Source organism: Notechis scutatus, chromosome 2 (assembly GCF_049901735.1).
Source record: "Notechis scutatus isolate UNSWTSFEM ecotype Mainland chromosome 2, rNotScu1.2, whole genome shotgun sequence".
Taxonomy (NCBI): Eukaryota; Metazoa; Chordata; class Lepidosauria; order Squamata; family Elapidae; genus Notechis; species Notechis scutatus.
Genome location: NC_142010.1, coordinates 259,424,593 through 259,447,136, shown reverse-complemented (window position 1 = coordinate 259,447,136; position 22,544 = coordinate 259,424,593). Strand labels below are relative to the sequence as shown.

Here is a 22,544-nt window from a genome sequence, read left to right as displayed (position 1 = left end):
ACTGGTTTGTAAAATCTACTTATTATGTTTACAAATGAAGCATGTTAAATGAAGCATCAGTCACCTGTGTTTATTTTTTTCTGGTGCTGAATTAACGCTGCAAAACTCTGAACAGCCACCTGTGGCAAGAAATCTATATTGTTCTAAATTAAATTGTCTTAAGGTAAGATAATCCCACCCCTTGTAATTAATCCAATTATACGTTCTCTACGCTCTTCCAAATATTGCGGCTCGCTGTTATTTTAGGGCAAGTGAGTCATCGGGAAAACAAGTGATTTATTCCAAGTAGGCTCAATTGTGCAAACTTCACGGGAGTGTCTCCCTTCTTAATATCCTTCCACCAATAAATACAGCATTGTAGACAGGGTAACAACAACAACAAAACCAGTCTCCGGTTTAATTCGCAGACGGGATCTATTTTTTAACATCCCAATTGGGGCAAGCATTCACTTCCGGGGAAAGAAGGGAGAAAAAATTAAGGAGAGCAGGAAACCAAAGGACCATCCAGCATTTTGAGATGGAAACGGGGCCACAAGTTCCACATTCAAAAAGAAGAAGGAGATAACGACAACGGAGACGATGATGGCACAAGAGCAAAGTGTGAAAAAGGGCGAACAAAAAGGCAGTCAAATAGAAAACGGTGAGAAATGGCCTTTAAACAAAGCTAACTTCCTTGAGGCACCACAAGGGGCTCTCCTGAACAGACCCCAAGGAAACGGCCGCGGTTGGCCTTTTGGCAGGAAGCCAAGGGCTTCCCAATCGCTTTCAAAGTACGGCAATGGGAACTCAAATTTTCCCTCCCTTTCTCCGTTCGTCCTTTCGTCTCCAACGACCAGCAGAATCCTGGGAATGCCAATCCCTTGTGCAACACGATCTCCGACTGTAAACTGAACATAATCCATGATTAGAGCAAGAAGCAACCACCTTCCGGCTTGCTTCCTGTTATCGTATCGCGTCCAAGTAGCGCACTTCCGCGTACAAAGTGTTGAGGAGGATAGCCAGAAGCTGAGTCCCGTGGTGAAGGCAATGGTGAGAGTCTCTGATGAACTGCGATGCTTGGAGGATCTGCCCTTGGTATTCCGCATATTGTTTGTTTGACGCCAGAGAGTCCAAAGCATTGAGAGCCTACAAAGACAGACATAAAACATGTCAAGTGGATGGATTAATGAAGCAAGTCGTTATGGCTAGGAGTTCTCTTGCAATACAGATTTCCAATTGACAACCCATCATTTCCAATTGACATGTTGATCATTTCCAATTGACAAGCCACACATTGGCAGAGTTTCTGACGAGTAGAAATAAAAAAAAAAACAGAGTTGGAAGGGACCTTGGAGATCTTCTAGTCCAGGGGTCGCCAACCTTTTGGACCTCAGGGACCACCAAAGTCACAATTTTAAATCCCGCAGACCAGAGACCCTGGGAAAATTCCCCCAAAAGGTCTGCAGGAAAATTCCCCACCCCGTTTTCCTATCAATCAGTCATTCTTTATTTGGGATCGCAGGATACCGTTTCCAGCTCCATTCTCAGGGGAAGAGAGAGACTTTTGGCTTCATGCAAGGAAAGCAGCAGAAGCAGCAGAAGTCTTTCTTTCTCTCCCCCAAACTCTGCCAGAAATGAGCCTTTGCAGGCGCAGGAGCAGGAGGCCTTGCAGGGTCCCAAAGATTCATTTCTGGTGGAATTTGGGGGAAGACTTTTGCTGCTTTCCTTGTGTGCAGCCAAAAGCAGCAGAAGAAAGCAGCGGAAAGAGGCAGCCGGGTGGCAAGGAGAGGCGCGTGGGACGAATGGGGCAAGTTCCCCCCTTCTGCCTTTTCCCCGCTCCCCTCACTACCTTGTATTGTTCGCAATGCAAGCGACACAAGCCTTGTGTTCCTGCACAGCCTGGATTAATTGCTTTGGGGGTGACATTTCTCTGCACACCACCCATGATCCCTGGCCCACGGGTTGGTGACCACTGTTCTAGTCCAACCCCCTGCTCAGGCAGGAAACCCTACACCACTTCAGACAAATGGTTATGCACATCTTTTTAAAACCTTCTGGTGTGGGAGAATTCACAACTTCTGGAGGCAAGTTGTTCCACTGATTAACTGTTCTCACTTGTCAGGAAATGCCTCCTTAGTTCTAGGTTGCTTCTCTCCTTGATTAGTTTGCATCCATTGCTTCTTCTCCTACCCTCAGATGCTTTGGAGAATAGCTTGACTCCCTCTTCTTTGTGGCAGCCCCTGAGATATTGGAAGACTGCTATAATATCACCCACTAGTCCTTCTTTTCATTAGACTAAACATACCGAGTTCCTGCAACTGTTCTTCATATGTTTTAGCCTCCAGTCCCCTAATCATCTTTGTTGCTCTTCTCTGCACTCTTTCCAGAGTCTCAACATCTTTTTTTACATCGTGGAGACCAAAACTGGATGCAGTATTCCAAGTGTAGTCTCACTAAGATATTATGAAGTGGTATTAACACTTCACATGATCTTGATTCTATCCCTCTGTATATGCAGCGTAGAACTGTGTTGGCTTTTTGAGGCAGCTGCAGCACACGGCTGGCTCATATTTAAATGCTGCCCACTAGGACAGGGGTCCCCAACCACCGGGCCCCGGACCGGTACCGGTCCGTGGATCATTTTGTACTGGGCCGCAAAGAATGAAAGTAGGGCCTACTTTGCTTGGGCGCTGCCATCTTGTTTCGACGGCGCTTGAGAAAGTGCTTCCGGGTGAGCTTGTCGGTCGTTGGTTGGAAAGCGGCGTTTGGGTGCTGAAGGAATCCTCGCGCCTTAGTTTCGTCGAAGGGGGGGGGCGGCTTCGAACGAAGAGCCGTCCCAATGACGGTGGAGTCTCGCGTTACTTAGGAGGAGATTAAGAAAGAGCCCGAAAAGCCCATCGACCGCGAGAAGGTACAAAGGAGGAGTTGAAGGTGGCGGGGAGAAGCGGGGGACGGCTGGCTGACTGGCTGGTCGCTCAGCTCGCCTTGCCTTGGTCGTGCGTGCTGATGCAGGTACCGGTCCGTGGATCATTTTGTACCGGGCCGCAAAGAATGAATAATCGTGAAACTGGTCCCTGGTACAAAAAAGGTTGGGGACCACTGCACTAGGACTCCAAGATCCCTCTCACAGTTACTACTAGTGAGTGAGGTCCCATCCTATACTGTACCTGTGCATTTTGGTTTTTCTTGCCTAAATGTAGAACCTTACTTTTTTTCACCATTGAAACGAATTGAACGAGTATTTACAAGGGTTGAGACAAGAGTGAGACCAATCCCTGAGAGGGACCAAGAACCCAACGCACCTGTTGAGCTTTAGCAGACAATTGCAATTCCACCCCAGATCTCAACCGGATTTGATTCTCTACTGGAACCTGAACCAGCAGGAAGGCGGACATGCTCCGGGCCAGGACACGGAACCTGCCGAGAGAAAAGCCAGAGAGGAGAGTTAAGAAATGGTGTAGGGTCTCCTGCTTGGGTGGTGGGGGTTGTACTAGATGACCTACAAGGTCCCTTCCAACTCAAATGTCATCAGATACCTGGATCATTACTATCATATGTGGTGGACATGCACAGAAGCTAAAAGATATTGGACTAAAATACATACAGGGTTGGAAAAAAATGATAAAACAACATATAGATTTAAAGCCTGAGATATTTTCATGGGGGATTTTGCCTGAGAATTGTAACAAAGAAATAACATATTTGATTATACATGTATTAACAGCAGCTAGAATTGTACTTGCTCAAAATTGGAAAAATGAGAAAATTCCGATGGAGGAGGTGGTGATTAAGAAAATATTGGAATGTGCAGAAATGAGTAGATTAACATAAGCAATTAGAGAGCAAGAAGAAAAACAGGATTGTAAGATTTGGGATCTATTCTGTGGATGGTTGGAAAATAAAGTACAAATTAAACGATACTGTAATAATGATATACGATGACAGACAATGCTGAATAGGCTATAACCGTGATGGTGAACCTATGGCACTCCTGCCACAAGTGGCACGCAGAGCCATTTGTGCCGGCCCACAAGCCACAGGCAAACTTACTTCACTGTGCATGCATGTGCCTCACAGCTGATTTTTCGGCTGTTTTGAGGCCTTTTTCGGCCTCCCGGAGGCTTTTCAGTATGAATAACAGGCCCATTTCGTCACTTTCTGTAATACAAGAAGTGATGAAACGGGCCTATTATTCATCCTGAAAATGCCCCCTCTGACTGGCCCCACCAACCCCATCTATTCTCTGCCTCCTGAGTCCCAGCTGATCAGCTGGGTCTTCTTTGGTTGCCCTGCACAGGAGAACAGAGCTGGAAAGCAGGTTAGTGGGGTGGGGAGAGAATGGAGTTTTTGCAGTAACCTTCCCCTGCCACGCCCACCAAGCCAAGCCACGCCCACCAAGCCACGCCCACAGAACCGGTAGTAAAAAAAATGAATCCCACCACTGCATCCATCCATCCATCCATCCATCCATCCATCCATCCATCCATCCATCCATCCAACCATCCATCCATCCATCCATCCATCCATCCATCCATCCATCCATCCATCCATCCATCCATCCATCCATCCATCCATCCATCCATCCATCCATCCATCCATCCATCCATCCATCCAACCAACCATCCATCCATCCATCCATCCATCCATCCATCCATCCATCCATCCATCCATCCATCCATCCATCCATCCATCCATCCATCCATCCATCCATCCATGGTAATAGCAATACACTTACTTATATACCGCTTCCCAGTGCTTTCCAGCATTCTCTAAGCGGTTTACAGAGTCAGCCTATTGTCCCCCCAATAATCTGGGTCCTCGTTTGACCAACCTCAGAAGGACAGAAGGCTGAGTCAACCTTGAGCCGGTCCGAATCTGAATTCTGAATCTGAATTCTGGGAGTTGAAGTCCACACATCTTAAACTTGCCAGGGGAAGCCTGGTTTCCTTTAGTCTATGAAATCATCCTAGGTATTATCTGTACCTCTGTCCACGTGTTCGTCTAAGCGCCTCTACCCTTGATCGCGAGAGGAGGGGCAGGTGGTGGATTTTAAAAAGGATCAGGTGAGAAAAATCCACCTCTGTTAATACGGCTTCGACCAGCCAGGCTTTCTCCTAAATGCTTGTTTGAGTCAAATAAGAGAAGGCAGAGGCCAAGTCACCGGGTTTAAATTCAGCCTGTGCAGCCACTGAGGGCAAGGACAAAAATCAGTCATGGTGAGCGGTTTGGTGTCACAAGAGAAACCACAGCTATTTTTACCCAGAGCAAACTCAAAACTATTTTAAGGCAAGATAAGTTGTCAGTTCAAGGCAAGACAGGCTGGCAAGACTCCACCTTATAAGCCAAAATATCCTGGGGTATAGGTGAGCCCAAGGCACTCAGGTGACATGGAAGTCTCAAAGGTGCTTTTTTTTTCGCCAAGAGGCAACTGGACTTCCTTGCGTTTATTTTGAAGACGTTTCGCTTCTCATCCAAGAAGCTTCTTCAGCTCTGACCGGGTGGTGGAGAAGGGAAGGATTTATACTCCTTGCAGATGGCTGGTCATTTGAAACCTTTTAGAGCTGTGATGGCGAATCTATGGCACGCGAGCCCCAGCCAAACATACCTGCCCTGCGCACGCGCACGCCTCCCAGTTGATTTTTAGCCCATTGGAGGCAGTTTTCGACCTCCCAGAGGCTTGAGGACCTCTGCAGCCTTTGGAGGCTGAAAACGGGCACTTCTGGTATTTCCGGAAAGCCCGTTTTTTGGCCTGCAGAGGCTTCCCTCGAGCCTCCGGGAAGGCGAAAAAAGGCCTCAAATGGGCCGAAAGTCAGCTGGGAGGCACGCGCATGCGCAGGTAAGGGGACAGGGCAGGTGTTCTGTGCGCATGTGCATGGGGGCAGGGTGCATTGCATTGTGGGTGCCAGCATGCAAGCGCTCTCTCTCGCGCTTTTGGCACACAACCAAAAGGTTCGCCATCACTGTTTTAAAGGGCCGTTGAGGCCACTTGGAGGTTTGTCTGTCCCCTCAGGGTCACCAGAGTGGTGCAAATGGGCGTGGAGCCTTCTTGGAAACGCTGAAAGGACTGTGCTGTAGACTGGAGAGAGATGATGTTGTATCCCTCCCTCTCTGTTGAGGGAGGACTGTTCAATTTTGACGAAGATGGCCTCTTTGACCCCTCTTTGAAACCAGTGGTCCTCTCTGTCCAGAATATAAATCCTCCCATTTCCCTGAAGAGCCCTGTCTCGACAGAGGGGAAGGGATACGACATTGTATCCCGACATTGTTAGAGGAAGAGGACTCGGAAGATGAGGAGGAGGAACTGGGAATGCCTTCCTCCTCAGGACCTTCCTCTCTGGTAATGCCTTCCTCCCTGATAATGCCTCAGGTTTCATCAGACAACCGAGAGGAACAGCCTGAGATTAATCAGGAGGAGGAGGGCATATCGGAGCAGCCCCTGACAGGGAGTCAAGAGGACGAATGTTGGCTTGATCCTAGGCAGCGTCGTAGGGAGAAACGTGAGCAGCAACGTAGGAGGCGTGGGAGGGTCAGAGAGTGAGCTGAGTCATTGAGCCACACCCCACAGGGGATAAAAGTGGGTGTGTTTTCTCCGGAAACTTTGTACGGGACAAAGTTTTACTTCTCTTCCAGGTTTCGTCGTGACTGTTTTTTGTGGTCTGCTTTGGAATCTATAGTGAGTAGTTTTTCTTGTTATCATTTAGGACTTGGCAGGCAGAGTGTGTTAGAATGCCAAGGACATTATCAGTATAAAAGATTAACTCTGTGAAGACCGAGTCAGCTTGCCTGCCTGTGTTTGTGTGAGTTTGGACTCTTTCCTCTTTTTTTTGGAAAAAAGAAAGGTGAGACATAACACGACATCATCTGTCTCCAATCTACGACACAGTCCTTTCAGCGGTTCCAAGAGGGCTCTACATCCACTTGCACTACTCAGGTGAGCCTGACGACACAGATAAACCTTCAAGTGGCCTCAACGGCTCTCTAAAAAGGATGCAAATGACCCGCTGGATGCAAGGAGGATAAATCCTTCCATTCCCCGGTCAGAGATGGAAGAAGCTTCTTGGATGAGAAGCGAAAACATCTTCAAAATAAAAGCAAGAAAGTCCAGTTGCCTCTTGGGAAAAAAATGGGACAACCATGACCTGGATGACTAAGAATCTCCATAGAAAGTCTCAAGAGACACTTTCACACAACCATTGAGGGCGGGGGAGAGGGAGGCAACTTTTTCTCTGTGTTTTTTTTTACCTGTTGGATAACGGAGACCTCTTGCCCAGCCCAATAGCGCCGAGGAGTCCCGAGCTGAGCCTCTCTTCGGCCAGCAGACTCTGCCGGCCTTGCAGAGATGTCAAGACCCGGATGACCGACTCCAACAAGATGGGGTCTTCCTGTTCGGTTTGGAGGAGGCAGAGCTGCAGAACTTTGTGCCACCAAAGAAACAACTTGGCTTCATCCTTGGCAGAGCTTAGGCAGGGGAGCAACCCAGAAAGACACGCTCCGGTTAGAAACCCCACCATCTCTCCGGTGTCCGATGCACAGCTCGCAAGACGCCAACCGCAAAATCCGGGGAATGGGTTGGCTAGAAACTTAAATTATTTTGCCACCTTCCCTTTTGGAAGTTGGAAGGGACAGCCTAGCAGTTAAAGGCATCCGTCTGTGAAGCAGCTCTAGCTCTGCCTTAGGCATGAAAGCCAGCTGGGTGACTTTCAGCCAATCACTGAGAGAATTGGGAGTATTGGTCCCGCCTTAGGCATGAAAGCCAGCTGGGTGATTTTAGGCCAATCACCAGGAGACTGAGAGTTCTAGTCCCGCCTTTGGCATGAAAGCCAGCTGGGTGATTTTAGGCCAATCACCAGGAGACTGAGAGTTCTAGCCCCGCCTTTGGCATGAAAGCCAGCTGGGTGATTTTAGGCCAATCACCAGGAGACTAGAGTTCTAGTCCCGCCTTTGGCATGAAAGCCAGCTGGGTGATTTTAGGCCAATCACCAGGAGACTGAGAGTTCTAGTCCCGCCTTAGGCATGAAAGCCAGCTGGGTGATTTTAGGCCAATCACCAGGAGACTGAGAGTTCTAGCCCCGCCTTAGGCATGAAAGCCAGCTGGGTGACTTTCAGCCAATCCTTGAGAGAAGGTGAGTACTTGTCCCGCCTTAGGGGATGTAAGCTGACTGGGATCTACCTGGGATACACCTGTTCCAACCACTTGCTTAGCGTAAAGAGCACTCTCATTTCGTTGGTGAGTGTCCGCTCAGCATTCAGCTGCTGCAGGGTGTAAATATAAAGGGTGAGGTAGCCTCCCAACGCAAGGGACTCTTGAAGGAAGTCTTCGGCTGCGAGTTCTGGAACCTGCAAGGAGGCCACGATTGGTGCCCAGCCCAAATCTTGGTTGAGAGGAGAGTCTTCACGCCCCCACCCCAAAAAAAGGGGGCGATGGTGTGGAGGGAGAGAAGAGGAGGAAAAGAAAAGCAGTTAGACTAACTCATCTTGGCAATGAAGAATAGCATAGCAATCAATCAGAATAGAGCCGGAAGGGACCTTGGAGGTCCTCTAGTCCAGCCGCTCAAGCAAGGAGACCCTATACCATTTCAGACCAATGGCTGCCCAGTCTCTTCCTAAAAATCTCCACGATGGAGCACCCACAACTTCTGGTGACCAGCTGTTCTGCTGGTTAATTGTTCTCACTATTAGGAAGTTCCTCCTTAATTCCTGGTTGCTTCTCTCCTTGATTAACAGAATGAATGAATGAATGAATGAATGAATGAATGAATGAGCTGGAAGGGACCTTGGAGGTCTTCTAGTCCAGCCCCCTGCTCTAGCAGGAGAACCTATATCATCTCAGATAAGCGAATGTCTAGTCTCTTCTTAAAAACCCAAGATTTCTGGAGGTGACCTGTTCCACTGGTTAAACGTCCTCATTGTGAGGAAGTTTCTCCATAATTCCAGGTCGCGCCTCTCCTTGGTTAGTTTCCACTGTTTCTTATTCTGCCCTCTGGTGCTTTGGAGAATAATTTGACCCCCTGTTAGGAATAACCATAGTTACCTAACGTTGTTTGGGTAAATAATATATAAACCATGATAGCAAAGTTTAAATGTGTTTTTCACTTTAAACTCTAAATGATATAATTTGGGTGCGGTTGAGAAACTGCCATAAGAGGGAGCTAGAGAACCTGGATTGCTACTGGATTGATGGTTGATTGTTCTGCGTGTTCCCTGTTGCTGACGTTGAAGGAGGAAAGAGTTTTGAATGCTGCATATCTAGACTGATTTATGGATTGACATTGTAAGTTAACTGACTTATTTTTGACACTGGATTTTTGCAATTGAACAATCTCGGACTGAACTGACTGAACACTAGTGAATGATATTTGGACTGTTTGACCCTGCTAAACTCTTAATGGAATAAAACTATTCAACTAAGACAGTGTATCCATTTTTACTGAGTGTGTAAACTAAAAAATGCTTTCTCTCATATTCACCTGACTGCCTGACTGCTGTGCACATTCTGCTAGGGTATATCCCTAACACCCCTCTTCTTTGTGGCAGCCCCTCAAGTACCGGAATACTGCTATCAATGTCAAGTATGTAATACCCTTTAGCAATACCATTTAGGGTTATATACAGCCCCACACAGCTTTACAGCATTCTCTGGCTGGTTTTACAACGTTAAGCATTATTTGCAAACTGCCCCTAAACAATCCTCATTTTACCGAACTTGGAAGGATGGAAGGCTGAGTCAACCTTGAGCCGGTCAGGATCGAACTCCCAACAGTGGGCAGAGTTTGCCTGCAATACTGCACTTTAACCACCAGGGCTCTTGTAAACATTTGTCTTTAATTCTTTAAGGTAAAGGTAAAGTTTTCCCTTGCACCTACGTGCTAGTCGTTTCCGGCTCTAGGGGGTGGTGCTCATCTCCGTTTCAAAGCCGAACAGCCAGCGCTGTCCGAAGACGTCTCCGTGGTCATGTGGGCAGCATGACTAAATGCCAAAGACGCATGGAACGCTGTTACCTTCTCACCAAAGGGGGTCCCTATTTTTCTACTTGCATTTTTTACGTGCTTTCGAACTGCTAGGGTGGTAGAAGCTGTTGGGACAAGGAACGGGAGCTCACTCCGTTATGCTGCGCTAGGGATTCGAACCGCCAAACTGCCGACCTTTCTGATCGATAAGCTCAGCGTCTTAGCCACTGAGCCACCGCATCCCTTTCAATTTAATTTCTTCCGCATGGCTTCAATTTGAAAATAATCAACACGTTCATGTCCTTCCTTCAAATCATGGAAACAGATTAAACAACCAATGGGAGCCCTTTAAACAAGGCCAAAGGATGACTCCCAAAGGAGCGAATTCTCAACTGGAAAAGGAATCACACATGTTTGAACATGCAAACAGGGCTACCTAATTTTTCATCCTTTAGTCAGCATTTCCCATGCTTGGCTGTTTTAAAAGGGGTGGACTTCAATTCCCAGAACTCCCCAGCCAGCCATATTCTGGGAGTTGAAGTCCACCCCTCTTAAAATAGCCCAGCTTGGAAAACTATGATTTCGTTCATCACATCCAATCAATGGGAGGCCTGCTCAGATCCTTCACAATTTACATGTATTTATTGCATGTGTGGCATGAGGAGCAGTCAGGATACATAGAAAGAACACAATAATAATATGATGCACATACGCTGGAGATATATGGTCAATTTTGTTAAGTTAAAAGTAATTTAAAAAGTTGCATCTTAACAGTTACAAGTTGTATTTTAAAATATATTGGTTCATGAAAATAAAATAAATGTGCTTGTGATAATCCAGGGGGGTGGCACAAAAGCAACAAAGTCACAAAAGCAGGTAAAGTCCCTTTAATTCCTCCAACTTGGCCCCCAACGTGCAGTTATCATTGGCTGGAGAAAAGAAAACTCCCTCAAGAACAGTTTTTAAAGGGAAGAAATTCAGTCCGAACCCAAAGTACATATAGATTATAAATAAAAACCAACACAAACCACAGCTGCAGCAATTAACAAGACAGGACAGGATAAGGAATTGAAGACTTCTAACAAACACACAGTTGGGAGGACACCAGGAACCCAGATAAGACTTGACAAACAGAGACAATGCACACTTTGCTTCCAGCAAGGTGCTGTGCGCAAACACCCTTTTAAAATCCTGTTTTCCCAACTGCAGCTAATGAAGGGAATCAGGGCCCTTTTCTCCCCCATAACCCACGTTGCTCCCTTCTCCGTTTCTCCCTGCGTGCCCTAGGATGAAGAGGGGGTGGGCCTGGGTCTTCCTCTGAATGCCCAGCTGGACTGTGCCCTTCCCCAGTTTCCTCCACAGCCACCAGAGCCACACTCCCACTCCCTGTCAGCTGCTCGACCTCCCCCTCGGAATCAGATTCCAACAGGGGCATGACAGTCCTGTATGTTAATATTCAGGCCATTTATCCAATTAAGTGCAGTATTTGTTAATTGGAGAAAGTCTGCTTTTCCTCCTGTATAAGTCCTCAAATGTTAGCTAATTATTACAGATAGTCCTTGTTAGGAATGTAAGTTACCTAACAGCTATTTGGGTTGGACAATATATAAACCAGGATAGACATTTTAAAACTGTATCTTTAAGAAAATGCAAAACTGTATTTGGGTGTGGTTTCTCAAACAGCCATAAGATGGAGCCAGAAACCTGGGTTGTTTTAGTCTTAGTCTCAGAAGAGCGTATGTCTCAGTGAGTCTTTGTTTCCTTCTGTTGGAGAATATTGCCGTTCCTCATATTTGATGCAAGTCTGTTACAGAACTGTTTTTGACACTGGACTTTGTTATTGGATTATCCCTGGACTAAAAACTGACTGATCTTACCTGTGAATGACTTTGGACTGCTTGTTTTGAACTTTGCTTAAACTTTTCTGGAAGTAAAAACCTACATTTTCTGTACAGTGTATCTGTGTGCTGTGTGTGTATTATTCAAACACTACTCTCTATGAGTCTGCCTACCGAGATGAGGTGGACCGGTTGCTTTCGTGGTGTGGAGACAATAACTTGGTCCTCAACACCAATAAGACCAAGGAGCTGATAGTGGACTATAGAAGGAGTAGATCAGACATCCAGCCCTTGCTTATCAAGGGAGACCGAGTGGAGCATGTGGCCAGTTTTAAGTTTCTGGGTATTACCCTAAAAGAGGACCTGACCTGGGTTGCTCACATTGCAGCCCTGGTCAAAAGGGCCCAGCAGAGATTATACTACCTGAGGCTTCTCAGGATGCAACAACTTAATGGAAAACTGCTGGTAACCTTCTACCGCTGCACCATACAGAGTATCTTAACTTACTGCACCTGGTTTGTCAGTTGCACAGGGGCAGATAGGACAGCACTCCAGAGGGTTAAAGTCATTGCCCAAAGGATCATGGGTTGCTCTCTCCCCTCTTTGGAAGAGCTTTATAGCTCCCGCTGCCTTAAGAAAGTTCAAAACATTCTCAAAGATCCATCTCATCCTGGGAACCCTTTTTTTTTTTAACTGTTACCATCTGGCAGACGGTACAGGACAATAATAAAGACAAGGACAAATAGGCTGAAAAACAGCTTCTATCCCAGGGCAGTCAACTCTATTGAATTCTACTGTATAGTGCAATATTAATGCGACATCAGGGGCTTTCAATTCAACGTATAGAACGTGAAGGTTGTCTGTTTGTGTTTATTTTCATAGTCAAAATGTACTCTGAAGATGGTGTTTGACTTTGTTGTGCGAGGTGCAATGACAATAAAGTAAAGTAAAACAAACCATAGAGAAAAAGACAAAAAAAAAAAAAGACAGAGAGAGAGAGCCAACTCGGAAGTCCCAGCATGCAATCTGCTGGGAATGACGCCACGTCTCACCTTCGTTAAAGTAGGCGGTGACACAAGCCTCCATCGTCATGGCCAGGTGTCGGACGGAGGCCAAACTCTGACAAGAGGATCTCAAGAGGGGCATCACCCCTAGGCCACGCATTGTGCCCTCAATCCAGCGGCAGAGGCAAACCAGGAGGGATTCCACTGAGGCGGCACTGGCGTTGTTGATCACCATCAAAGCTTCGGCAAAGAGGCTGGTTAAGGACACAGTGCGAACCTGGACATCGGCGTCTGCAAGACAAAGTTGGAAAAACAAAACAAAACAAAACAAAAAACAGTTGAGAACTCCTGAGTCGTGGGCTAAAGACCTGGCTGAAGAAGAGGCTTTCTTTGAAATGGTTGGGGGGATAACAGTTTGTAGAGATTGTCTGTTTTACTTTACTTTAGTTTGCTTTATTGTCATTGCACAATCGTACAATGAAATTAAATACCATCTTCAGTGTACTATACAGTAGAATTCAACAGAGCTACTGCCCTGGGATAGAAGCTGTTTTTCAGCCTATTTGTCCTAGTTTTTATTGCCTTGTACCGTCTGCCAGATGGTAATAGTTCAAAAAAAACAAAAAAACGCTGCCCAGGATGAAATGGATCTTTAAGGATGTTTTAAACTTTCTTAAGGCAGCGGGAGCTATAAAGCTCTTCCAAAGAGGGGAGAGGGCAACCCATGATCCTCTGGGCAATGACGTTAACCCTCTGGAGCGCTGTCCTATCTGCCCCTGTGCAACTGGCAATCTGGTCAGTCATCCAGATCATGGTTATCCCAAAGGTGCTTTTTTTTTTTCAGGAGGCAACTTGACTTTCTTGGTTTTTTGTTTTTTTTTTCTTTTATAGACATTTCGCTTCTCACTCAAGAAGCTTCTTCAGTTCTGACCGGATGGTGGGGAATGGAAGGATTTATATTCCTTGCAGACAGCTGGTCATTTGCATCGTTTGGGAGGGTTGTTGAGACCACTTGGAGGTTTATCTGTGCCCTCAGGCTCTCCGGAGTGGTGCAAATGGTTCCTGTAGTCTGCCATTTTTCTTCTGGAAATCCGTCCCTACTCCCACACCATTCGAAGGGTGTCCGTCCCAAATTGCATAGCTAAAAGTCTGTAGCAATTCTCAGTCATCCATCCAGGTCATGGCTGTTCCAAAAGTGCTTTTTTTTTCAAGGAGGCAACTGGACTTCCTTGTTGTTGTTTTTCCTTTGAAAATGTTTTGCTTCTCATCCAAGAAGCCTCTTCAGCTCTTGACTGGATGGTGGAAGAAGGAAGGATTTTATATTTCTTTATATTCTTCAGCCAGAGCTGAAGAAGCTTCTTGGATGAGAAGCAAAAGGTCTTCAAAGAAAAAACAAACAAGGAAGTCCAGTTGCCTCTAGGAAAAAAAAAAAGCACCTTTGGGAGATAACATTTCATTGCTCACCAAGTGTCAGGAGATGAAAGCTAATTAAGCTAATTATTTAGCTTAATTAAGCTTAATTAATTATTTAGCCGAATTAAGCTAATTTATTATGCAACCTGCCTGTGCATAAGAATCTACTCTAGTGAAGGTGAGCACTATCTTGGCATTAGATAAGGTCAACAGAATTCAAGAGAGGAGAATTCTATGGAGAATTCTCCGTCATCCAACGTCTTTGAAGACGTTTCACTTCTCACCCAAGAAGCTTCTTCAGTTGAGAGCTGAAGAAGCTTCTTGGATGAGAAGTGAAATGTCTTCAAAGAAAAATCAGAAAATCCAGTTACCTCTTGGAAAAAGCTTCTTTGGGTCAAGAGCGGTTGGACTTAATACAATTTGTGGCTATGTAGAGACTTTAGGCGGATTCCTGTTTTGGTTGTTTTGACTGTTTGATTGACTGTTCTGCCAGCCTTTTTCCTACATCAGGGCTATGAAATAAACCTTTCTGTTAAGGTAGTGAAGGTTTAAGAGCTGACCAGCTGTTGTAAGGCTGCTGTGATGCAATGAGGATGGGTCAGCATGGTTATTGCCACTTTAAGAAGCTGTCTATATAAAGGAGGCCATGAGAAGGCATACCTCTCTCTCCTTGTGTTCTATCTCCATTGTAGTTCTCTGTGCAGAGTAAAAAAGATTGACGGATTGCCAGGTATTTGCGTACCACGTGAATCTACTGTATGCATATAGCTGTCTTGTATATAAACCACTGTTAAAAGACAAAGCCTCTGTGTGCTGTTTTGCTCCTGGGTTGTCTCGCAGTAGTAGTCACGCTACAAACACTCTGACACTTTCTTGTGGTCTTCCAAATTACAGCTAAAGCTGATCTTGACTACTACTGTACTGCCCCTCCGGATGTTAGCGATAAGAGGAGGAGAAGAGAGCCGAACAGAGGTGGGACAACTGAGCTGGTGCTCCACCACTTGGTATAAAACCAGGGATGCATTATTGGGCTTTCTAAGGGGTCAGGGACGACTCTGGTCATGCAGCAGATCTGCATGACTTTCCAGAGAGGAAGATCAAATCACTGACTTGGTACTATCTCCACCCTCAACTCTCCACCCTGCTCAACTCAAGAGGAGTTTTCTTGGACCCACCTGGGGGATTAAAGATGGCAATATCATCCAGCAGTTTTGAGAATTCCTGCTCCAGAGCTGCTGGAGAAATCGCCCCATTTTGTTCCAGAAGACCCAGGAAGCGGACAACCTGGCGAATGAAGGCTTGGCATTTGAGGCTGGCATCCTAGAGAGAGGAGAAACACAATGAAGGGCACCCCTGTTCCCTCTCTCCTTTCTCCTCCAATGGAACCTGGAGGGCGGGAGGGGGCGGGAAAGAAAGAGGGAGGGAGAAAGGAAGGGAGGGAGGGAGGGAGGGAGGGAGGGAGGAAAGGAAGGAAAAAAAGAAAGAAAGAAAGAAAGAAAGAAAGAAAGAAAGAAAGAAAGAAAGAAAGAAAGAAAGAAAGAAAGAAAGAAAGAAAGAAAGAAAGAAAGAAGGGAGAAGGGAAGGGAAGGGAGGGAGGGAGGGAGGGAGGGAGGGAGGAAGGAAGGAAGGAAGGAAGAGAGGGAATAAAGAGAAGGAAGACAGGTGAATGGAAGGAAGGAACAAAGGTGATGGGGAGGATGGGTGGATGGAAGGAAGGAAGGAAGGAGGAAGGAAGGAAAAAGAGAGAGAGAAAGAGAGGCGAGGGAGGAGGAAAGAAAGAAAGAAGGGAGGGAGGGAGGGAGGGAGGGAGAGAGAGAGAGAGAGAGAGAGAGAGAGAGAGAGAAAGAAAGAAAGAAAGAAAGAAAGAAAGAAAAGAAAGAAAGAAAGAAAGAAAAGAAAGAAAGAAAGAAAGAAAGAGGAGAGGAGGGGAAGGGAAGGGAGGGAGGGAGGGAGGGAGGAAGGAAGGAAGGAAGGAAGGAAGGAAGGAAGGAAGGAAGGAAGGAAGAAAGAAAGAGGAGGGAGAAGGGGAAGGGAGGGAGGAAGGAAGGAAGGAAAAAGAAAGAAAGAAAGAAAGAAAGAAAGAAAGAAAGAAAGAAAGAAAGAAAGAAAGAAAGAAAGAAAGAGGAGGAGAGAAGGGGAAGGAAGGGAGGGAGGGAGGGAGGGAGGAAGGAAGGAAGGAAGGAGAGGGGAATAAAGAGAAGGAAGACAGGTGAATGGAAGGAAGGAACAAAGGTGATGGGGAGGATGGGTGGATGGAAGGAAGGAAGGAAGGAGGAAGGAAGGAAAAAGAGAGAGAGAAAGAGAGGCGAGGGGAGGAGGAAAGAAAGAAAGAAGGAAGGGAGGGAGGGAGGAGGGGGAGGGAGGGAGGGAGAGAGAGAGAGAGAGAGAGAGAGAAAGAAAGAAAGAAAGAAAGAAAGAAAGAAAGAAAGAAAGAAAGAAAGAAAGAAAGAAAGAAAGAAAGGAGGAGGGGAGGGGAGGGAGGAAAGAAAATGGAGAGGGTGGGAGGGAGGGAGGGAGGGAGGGAGGGAAGGGGGAGAAAGAAAGAAAGAAAGAAAGAAAGAAAGAAAGAAAGAAAGAGAAGGAAAGAAAGGGAGAGAAGAAAGGAAGGAAAAATGGAGAGGGAGGGAGGGAGGGAGGGAGGGAGGGAGGAAAGAAAGAAAGAAAGAAAGAAAGAAAGAAAGAAAGAAAGAAAGAAAGAAAGAAAGAAAGAGAAAGGAAGGAAGGAAGGAAGGAAGGAAGGAAGGAAGGAAGGAAGGAAAGGAAAGAAAGAAAGAAAGAAGAAAGAAAGAAAGAAAGAAAGAAAGAAAGAAAGAAAGAAAGAAAGAAAGAAAGAAAGAAAGAAAGAAAGAAAACCTGCGTACAACATGCCCGCTGCTGTCCAAAGCGGTGCTGAAGCCGGCAGACACCTTCAAGAGTTTCACCACCAGTTCAGCCGCCGGTTCCTTGGCCAGCAGGATGGAGGGAGGGTAGTGGCTATTGAAGTAACCCAGGATGCTCCGATAGGACACAATGTTGATGTGATGCCAGGGAAGGGAGCTGGTCTGGCCCAGGACGTTGAGCAGCGGAGATTGCTGGAGGAGGAGAGAAGAGAAACCGGCATTTCATTCATGGCCTTTTCTCCCCCCCCCTCCCCCTTTACAGGTAGCCTTCCTTCTTGAACAATTCACAACTGAAAGCAGAATTTCATTCAGAAATTTCAACCAGAGGTAAGAATGCAGTATTGCAGGCTTACTCTGCCGACTGCCAGCAGTTTGACCCGGACTGACTGAAAATTGACTCAGCCTTCCATCCTTCCGAGGTCGGTAAAAGGAGGACCCGGATTGCAAGCGACACAAGCCTTGTGTTCCCGTGGGCCATGTGGGTGGCGCAGCCCTGTGTTCCCGCGCAGCCTGGATTAATTGCTTTGGGGGTGACATTTCTCTGCGGACCACTAAAATTTTCTCATGGATCACCAGTGGTCCCCGGCCCATTGGTTGGTGACCACTGCCCTAGACCATTTTAGACAAGTGACTGTCCACAGTCTCTTCTTAAAAGAGCCTGTTCTGACCAAGGTTTATTGAGACACAAACAAATATACACGTAAGTCCCAAAACCCTTTTTTCTTTTCAATGGCTGTGAATTATTGTCATTCACAGCCTGTAATGAGTCTCAAACAGTTTGTAAATAGTCCCATAAAAGTCTGCCAAAGGCCTTCGGGATAACTCTGATAAGCACACACCTTTATCTTCCTTGAAATGCTACCAAGGACTAAATTCCCAATTAGTTATAAAAGGCCAAACGGAGCACAAAGTTAACACGGAGCTTCAGGTTTCAAACTGACCAGAACGAACAAAGTTGCTTCCTGCAAAGGCTCCTGTCCCTTTGCACTTCCTTTATGTCTTATGGGAGGGGCCAATCATCTCCAAGCCTTACCCCTTAACTGTTCTTGCCTTCTGGCAGCTCTGCGCAAGCGCACACTGGGAACAGGCTCCCTCTGTTCCTCTGCCTCACTGATGTCAGATTCTGGAGGCTCCGGAGTCAGCACATAACTCCCAGGTGGCCCTGACGCCATCTCTGTGTCGGATGCAGGACCCTTGTTCGAGTCCTCCCCAGACCCCCGGACTGGCCCATGTTCCTCCCCACTGGCCGACTCTGCTGCCGTCTCCGCAGGCTGCCAGTGGACCACAACAAAGCCTACGGTGACGATGAATTTGGGGATGCTGCAACACTCGTACGTGTGAAAAAATGGCCATAAGCCACTTTTTGTCAGTGCCGTGCTAACTTCCAACGGCCACTAAACGAACTGTTGTAAGTGGAGGATTACCTGTATAATTTAGGGAGGGTTCACTGAAGTCTCTATTTGGGATAAAGAGTTAACAGGTAGAGAGCCAAGGAGGTTAAGGAAAACAGTAAGTGATATAATGAGAGTTTTGCTGGATTGGATTCCTTACAAAAAACACAGTATGATACAGTGCACAATTAAACGTCAATTAAGGGGAAATCCTCGCTGCAGGGATGTTGGGAGAACCATCCCTTTTCTGCGAATAAAAAACTCCGGCAGCTTAAATCATCACCGCTTTTCTTCCAGCTTTTAAGTGTCTTTAAGAAGGGATGAAACAAATTCAGGAGAGATTACGCTATTGTCCAACTACATACGACGTTCCTCAGGATTAGAGACAGAATCCTTCTAAGCCACTGAAAATTGTCAGCCGGAAAGCCCTCTCGCATTCTTCTGCCCTATACTTGGAAACTTCCAAAGAGCTAAATCTGTTTGGAAGCAAGGAAGAAGCTTCTGGGCAAGGTTCTGAGTTTGGTCCGACAGAACTTCAAGGAGAGAAACAATCTAGAACTAAGGAGGAATTTCCTGACAGTTAGAAAAATAAATCATTGGAACAACTTGCCTCCAGAAGTTGTGAATGCTCCAACACTGGAAGGTTTTAAGAAGAGATTGGACAACCATTTGTTTGAAGTGGTGTAGGGCTTCCTGCCTGAGCAGGAGGTTGGACTAGAAGACCTCCAAGGTCCCTTCCAACTCTCTTATTCCATTCCATTTTTTCTATTTCTATTTCTATTCCTATTCCATATTTCTTTTCCTATTCCATTCCATCATTTCTTTTCTTTTCTATTCCATTCCATTCCATATTTTCTATTCTAATTCCATTCCATATTTTCTATTCTATTCTATTCTAATTCTTATTCTATTCTATTCTAATTCTTATTCTATTCTAATTCTATTCTATTCTAATTCTATTCTAATTCTATTCTATTCTATTCTATTCTATTCTATTGGAAAAAACTATTGTGCCAAATAGTTGGCACTATTGGCACTATTCTATTTCTATTTCTATTTCTATTTCTATTATTTCTATTATTTCTATTTCTATTTCTATTATTTCTATTATTTCTATTTCTATTCCTATTCCTATTCCATTCCTACTCTATTCAAACTTTGTGGGTTCTTCAAAGCCCAGCTTGACGCAGAATTAGCCCCAGTCCTCCCAAATCCAAGAAGATCAATGCAAATTGATAGTTTAACCGGGGTTTGGGGAGTCTCGCGGCGATCTTAAGGGCTTCCCCGTCACTTGTCCCATGACTTTTTTTTCAAACTGGAAGAAAACCCGAAAAGAAGGTTCTGTACCCCCCCCCCAAACATCTGCTTAAACCAGGAAGCCCCAAGAGTTAAGACTCAAACCCAGTTTATCTGAGTGGTTTTGGGCGTAAAGAGAAGATATGGTGAGCTTCCCATTTGGATAGGTGAATGGGGAGGTTGTTAGGAATATAAGTCACCTAACAGGTATTTGGGTTAGAAATATATAAACCAGGATAGACATTTTAGTACTATATCTTTAAGAAAATGCAAAACTGTAGTTGGGTGTGGTTTTTCAAACGGCCATAAGATGGAGCCAGAAACTTGGATTGTCTTAGTCTTAGTCTCAGAAGAGAGTGTGTCTGAGTGAGTATCTCTGTTTCCTTCTGTTGGAAAGTATTGCCGTTGCTCCATTTCTTCTAATTGACTGCTATTTCTGGATTTGATGTAAGTCTGATACTGAACTGTTTTTGACACTGGAATTTGATATTTGGATTATCCCTGGATTGAAAACTGACTGATTTACCTGTGAATGACTTTGGATTGCTTATTTTGGACTTTGCTTAAACCTTTCTGGAAGTAAAAACCTACATTTACTGTACAGTGTATCTGTGTGCTCTGTATTATTCCAACACTACTCTCTATACGTCTCCCTGTGTTGCACTCATTCTCCTAACGGGGAATTACCTCAACAAGAGGTTTCAAGACAAGGGCTATTCTTGGTCCTGCGTTGAATAGGACCTTCAATCCAAAGTAGATAAACCCAAGGGGGGGGGAAATATGTCCAGAACAGATTCTAAATGTAATTGAATTTAATGTTTAATTAAGCACCACGATCAAGATCGTCCTCTCCATTATTTAATCTGCTCCCTACCAGAAAAATTAGAACATAGAATAACAGGGCTAGAAGGACCTTGGAGGTCTTCTAGTCCAACCCCTTGTTGTGACCCAGCTCCCCAAACACGACAAACCCTCTGTGGTTGAAGCAATGATTCCTTTATTAGGAAAGCTGGCAGCCCCAGCAAGAAGTTTCTCTCTTGCCGCAGGCTAAGAAGTCCAGCAGGGGAGATGAAGAGTTGTCTGTCACATCTATTCATCTCTTCCCCCTGCCTTTTATCCCCAGAGCTAGAGTGAGGCTTGCTAACAGTGGTGGCTCTTCCATCCCAAGGACCGGCTCATAGATTTCCACTGCTCTCCTTTCCTCTGCCTTCTGTGCATCCGTACCTCAGGCACTGGACCCAGCTGTTCTTCCTCTTCCTCATCAGCCACCTCCAGACCTGGGGGCTGTTGACTCTCCATCTGAGGGCTGATGGATGACCCAGGCTCTGCCCCTCTCTCTCTTTCTCTCTCTGACAGCTCCGTTCCCTCTTCCTCCTTGGAGCTCTCAGGTTGCCCTGATGCTGACCTGACTCCCACGCCTCTTCTACCTCTTCCTGATCCGGCTGCTGTAGGGGTCGGCAGCCGACAGGCCACAACACCTCTGCCCAAGGCAGGAGACCCACATGAGCCCCAAAAGCTTGGTAGAATAAACTTTTGATCCTGGCAATCGACTCAGATCAGATCCTCAACACTGTCCCTGAGACATATATTTTGCTTCGTTCGAGGAAAACATCTCTGCCACCAAGAAGATTTGACGGTTGTGTCCTGGAAGCCACCAGGAGTCGAGCACACACACAGTAGGGGTGGGGGGTCTGTACTCTTACCTCTTTGGTGATCAGCTCTTCCTCTTTGGCCAGCAGGATCACCATATAAAGCAGGCACACGATCAGGCTGTGGGTGTCCGGGGGCGGACTGGGATCCCAGGCGTCAGCGAGGACACTGACCCAATTCACCTCACACAGCACCGAGCCCAGGAAGAGGAAACAACTCTTGGGGCTGCCTCTTTCTACCTAGGACCAAAAAGGAAAAAGGGAGGGAAGGAGGGAGGACGGGAAGGAGGAAAGAAGGAAGGAAAATAGGGAGGGAGGAAGGGAAGGAGGAAAAGAGGGAGGGAAGGAGGAAGGAAGATAGAAGGAAGGAAGGAAGGAAGGAAGGAAGGAAGGAAGAAGGAAGGAAGGAAAAGAGGGAGGGGGAGGGAGGAGGGAGAAGGGAAGGAAAAGAGGGAAGGAAGAAAGAAGGAAGGAAAATAGGGAGGAAGGAAGGGAGGAAAAGGAGGGAGGGAGGGAGGAAAAGATAGAGGAAGGAAAAGAGGGAAGGAAGAAAGAAGGAAGGAAAATAGGGAGGGGAGGGAGGGTGGGAGGAAGGAAGAAAAGAAGGAGGGAGGGAGGAAAAGATAAAGGGAGGAGGGAAAAAGATAGAGGAGGGAGGGAAGGAGGAAAGAAGGGAGGGAGGAAATGGGGAGGGTGGGAGGAAGGAAGAAAAGGAAGAGGGAGGGAGAAGGAAGGAAAGATGAAGGAAAAGAGGGAAGGAAGAAAGAAGGAAAAGAGGGAGGGGGAGGAAAAGAGGGAAGGAGGAAAAGAAAAGGAAGGAAAAAGGGGGAGGGGAGGAAGGAAGGGAGGAAAAAGGGAGGGAGGGAGGAAGGGAGGAAAACAGGGGAAGAAGGGAGGAAAGGAGAAGGAAAAGGGATGGAGGAGGAAGGGAGGAAAATAGAGAGGAAGGAGAAAGAGGGAGAAAGAAAGGAAGGAAAAGAGGGAGAGGGAGGCAGGAGGAAGAAAGGAAGGAAAAGGGAGGGAGGGAGGAAGAAAAGGAAAATAGGGAGGGGGATGGAGGGAGGAAGAAAGGAAGGAAGGAAAATAGAGGGGGAGAGAGGGAGGAAAAAATAAAGGAAGGAAAAGAGGGAGAGGGAGGCAGGGGAGGA

At 46.3% G+C, this 22,544-nt stretch overlaps 1 protein-coding gene across 2 annotated transcripts in view; it reads right to left on the bottom strand.

Annotated features, from left to right (window-relative positions):
- Window positions 1-367: 367 nt before the first annotated feature.
- Window positions 368-22,544, bottom strand: part of EPG5 (ectopic P-granules 5 autophagy tethering factor) — a 100,296-nt gene continuing 78,119 nt past the window's right edge. The window contains exons 37-44 of one of the 2 annotated variants that reach the window (XR_015748283.1): window positions 21,451-21,632; window positions 17,043-17,252; window positions 15,357-15,501; window positions 12,817-13,059; window positions 8,150-8,369; window positions 7,222-7,437; window positions 3,282-3,396; window positions 368-1,125 (exon numbers count right to left, since the gene is read on the bottom strand). Coding sequence is in view for 1 of the 2 variants with exons in the window: in XM_087958702.1 (XP_087814828.1) it covers window positions 943-1,125; window positions 3,282-3,396; window positions 7,222-7,437; window positions 8,150-8,369; window positions 12,817-13,059; window positions 15,357-15,501; window positions 17,043-17,252; window positions 21,451-21,636 (1,518 nt within the window). In the remaining variant the exon portion in view is untranslated. Of the gene's footprint in view, window positions 1,126-3,281; window positions 3,397-7,221; window positions 7,438-8,149; window positions 8,370-12,816; window positions 13,060-15,356; window positions 15,502-17,042; window positions 17,253-21,450; window positions 21,637-22,544 lie in introns of both variants that reach the window. The other variant, XM_087958702.1, reaches the window with a different exon arrangement.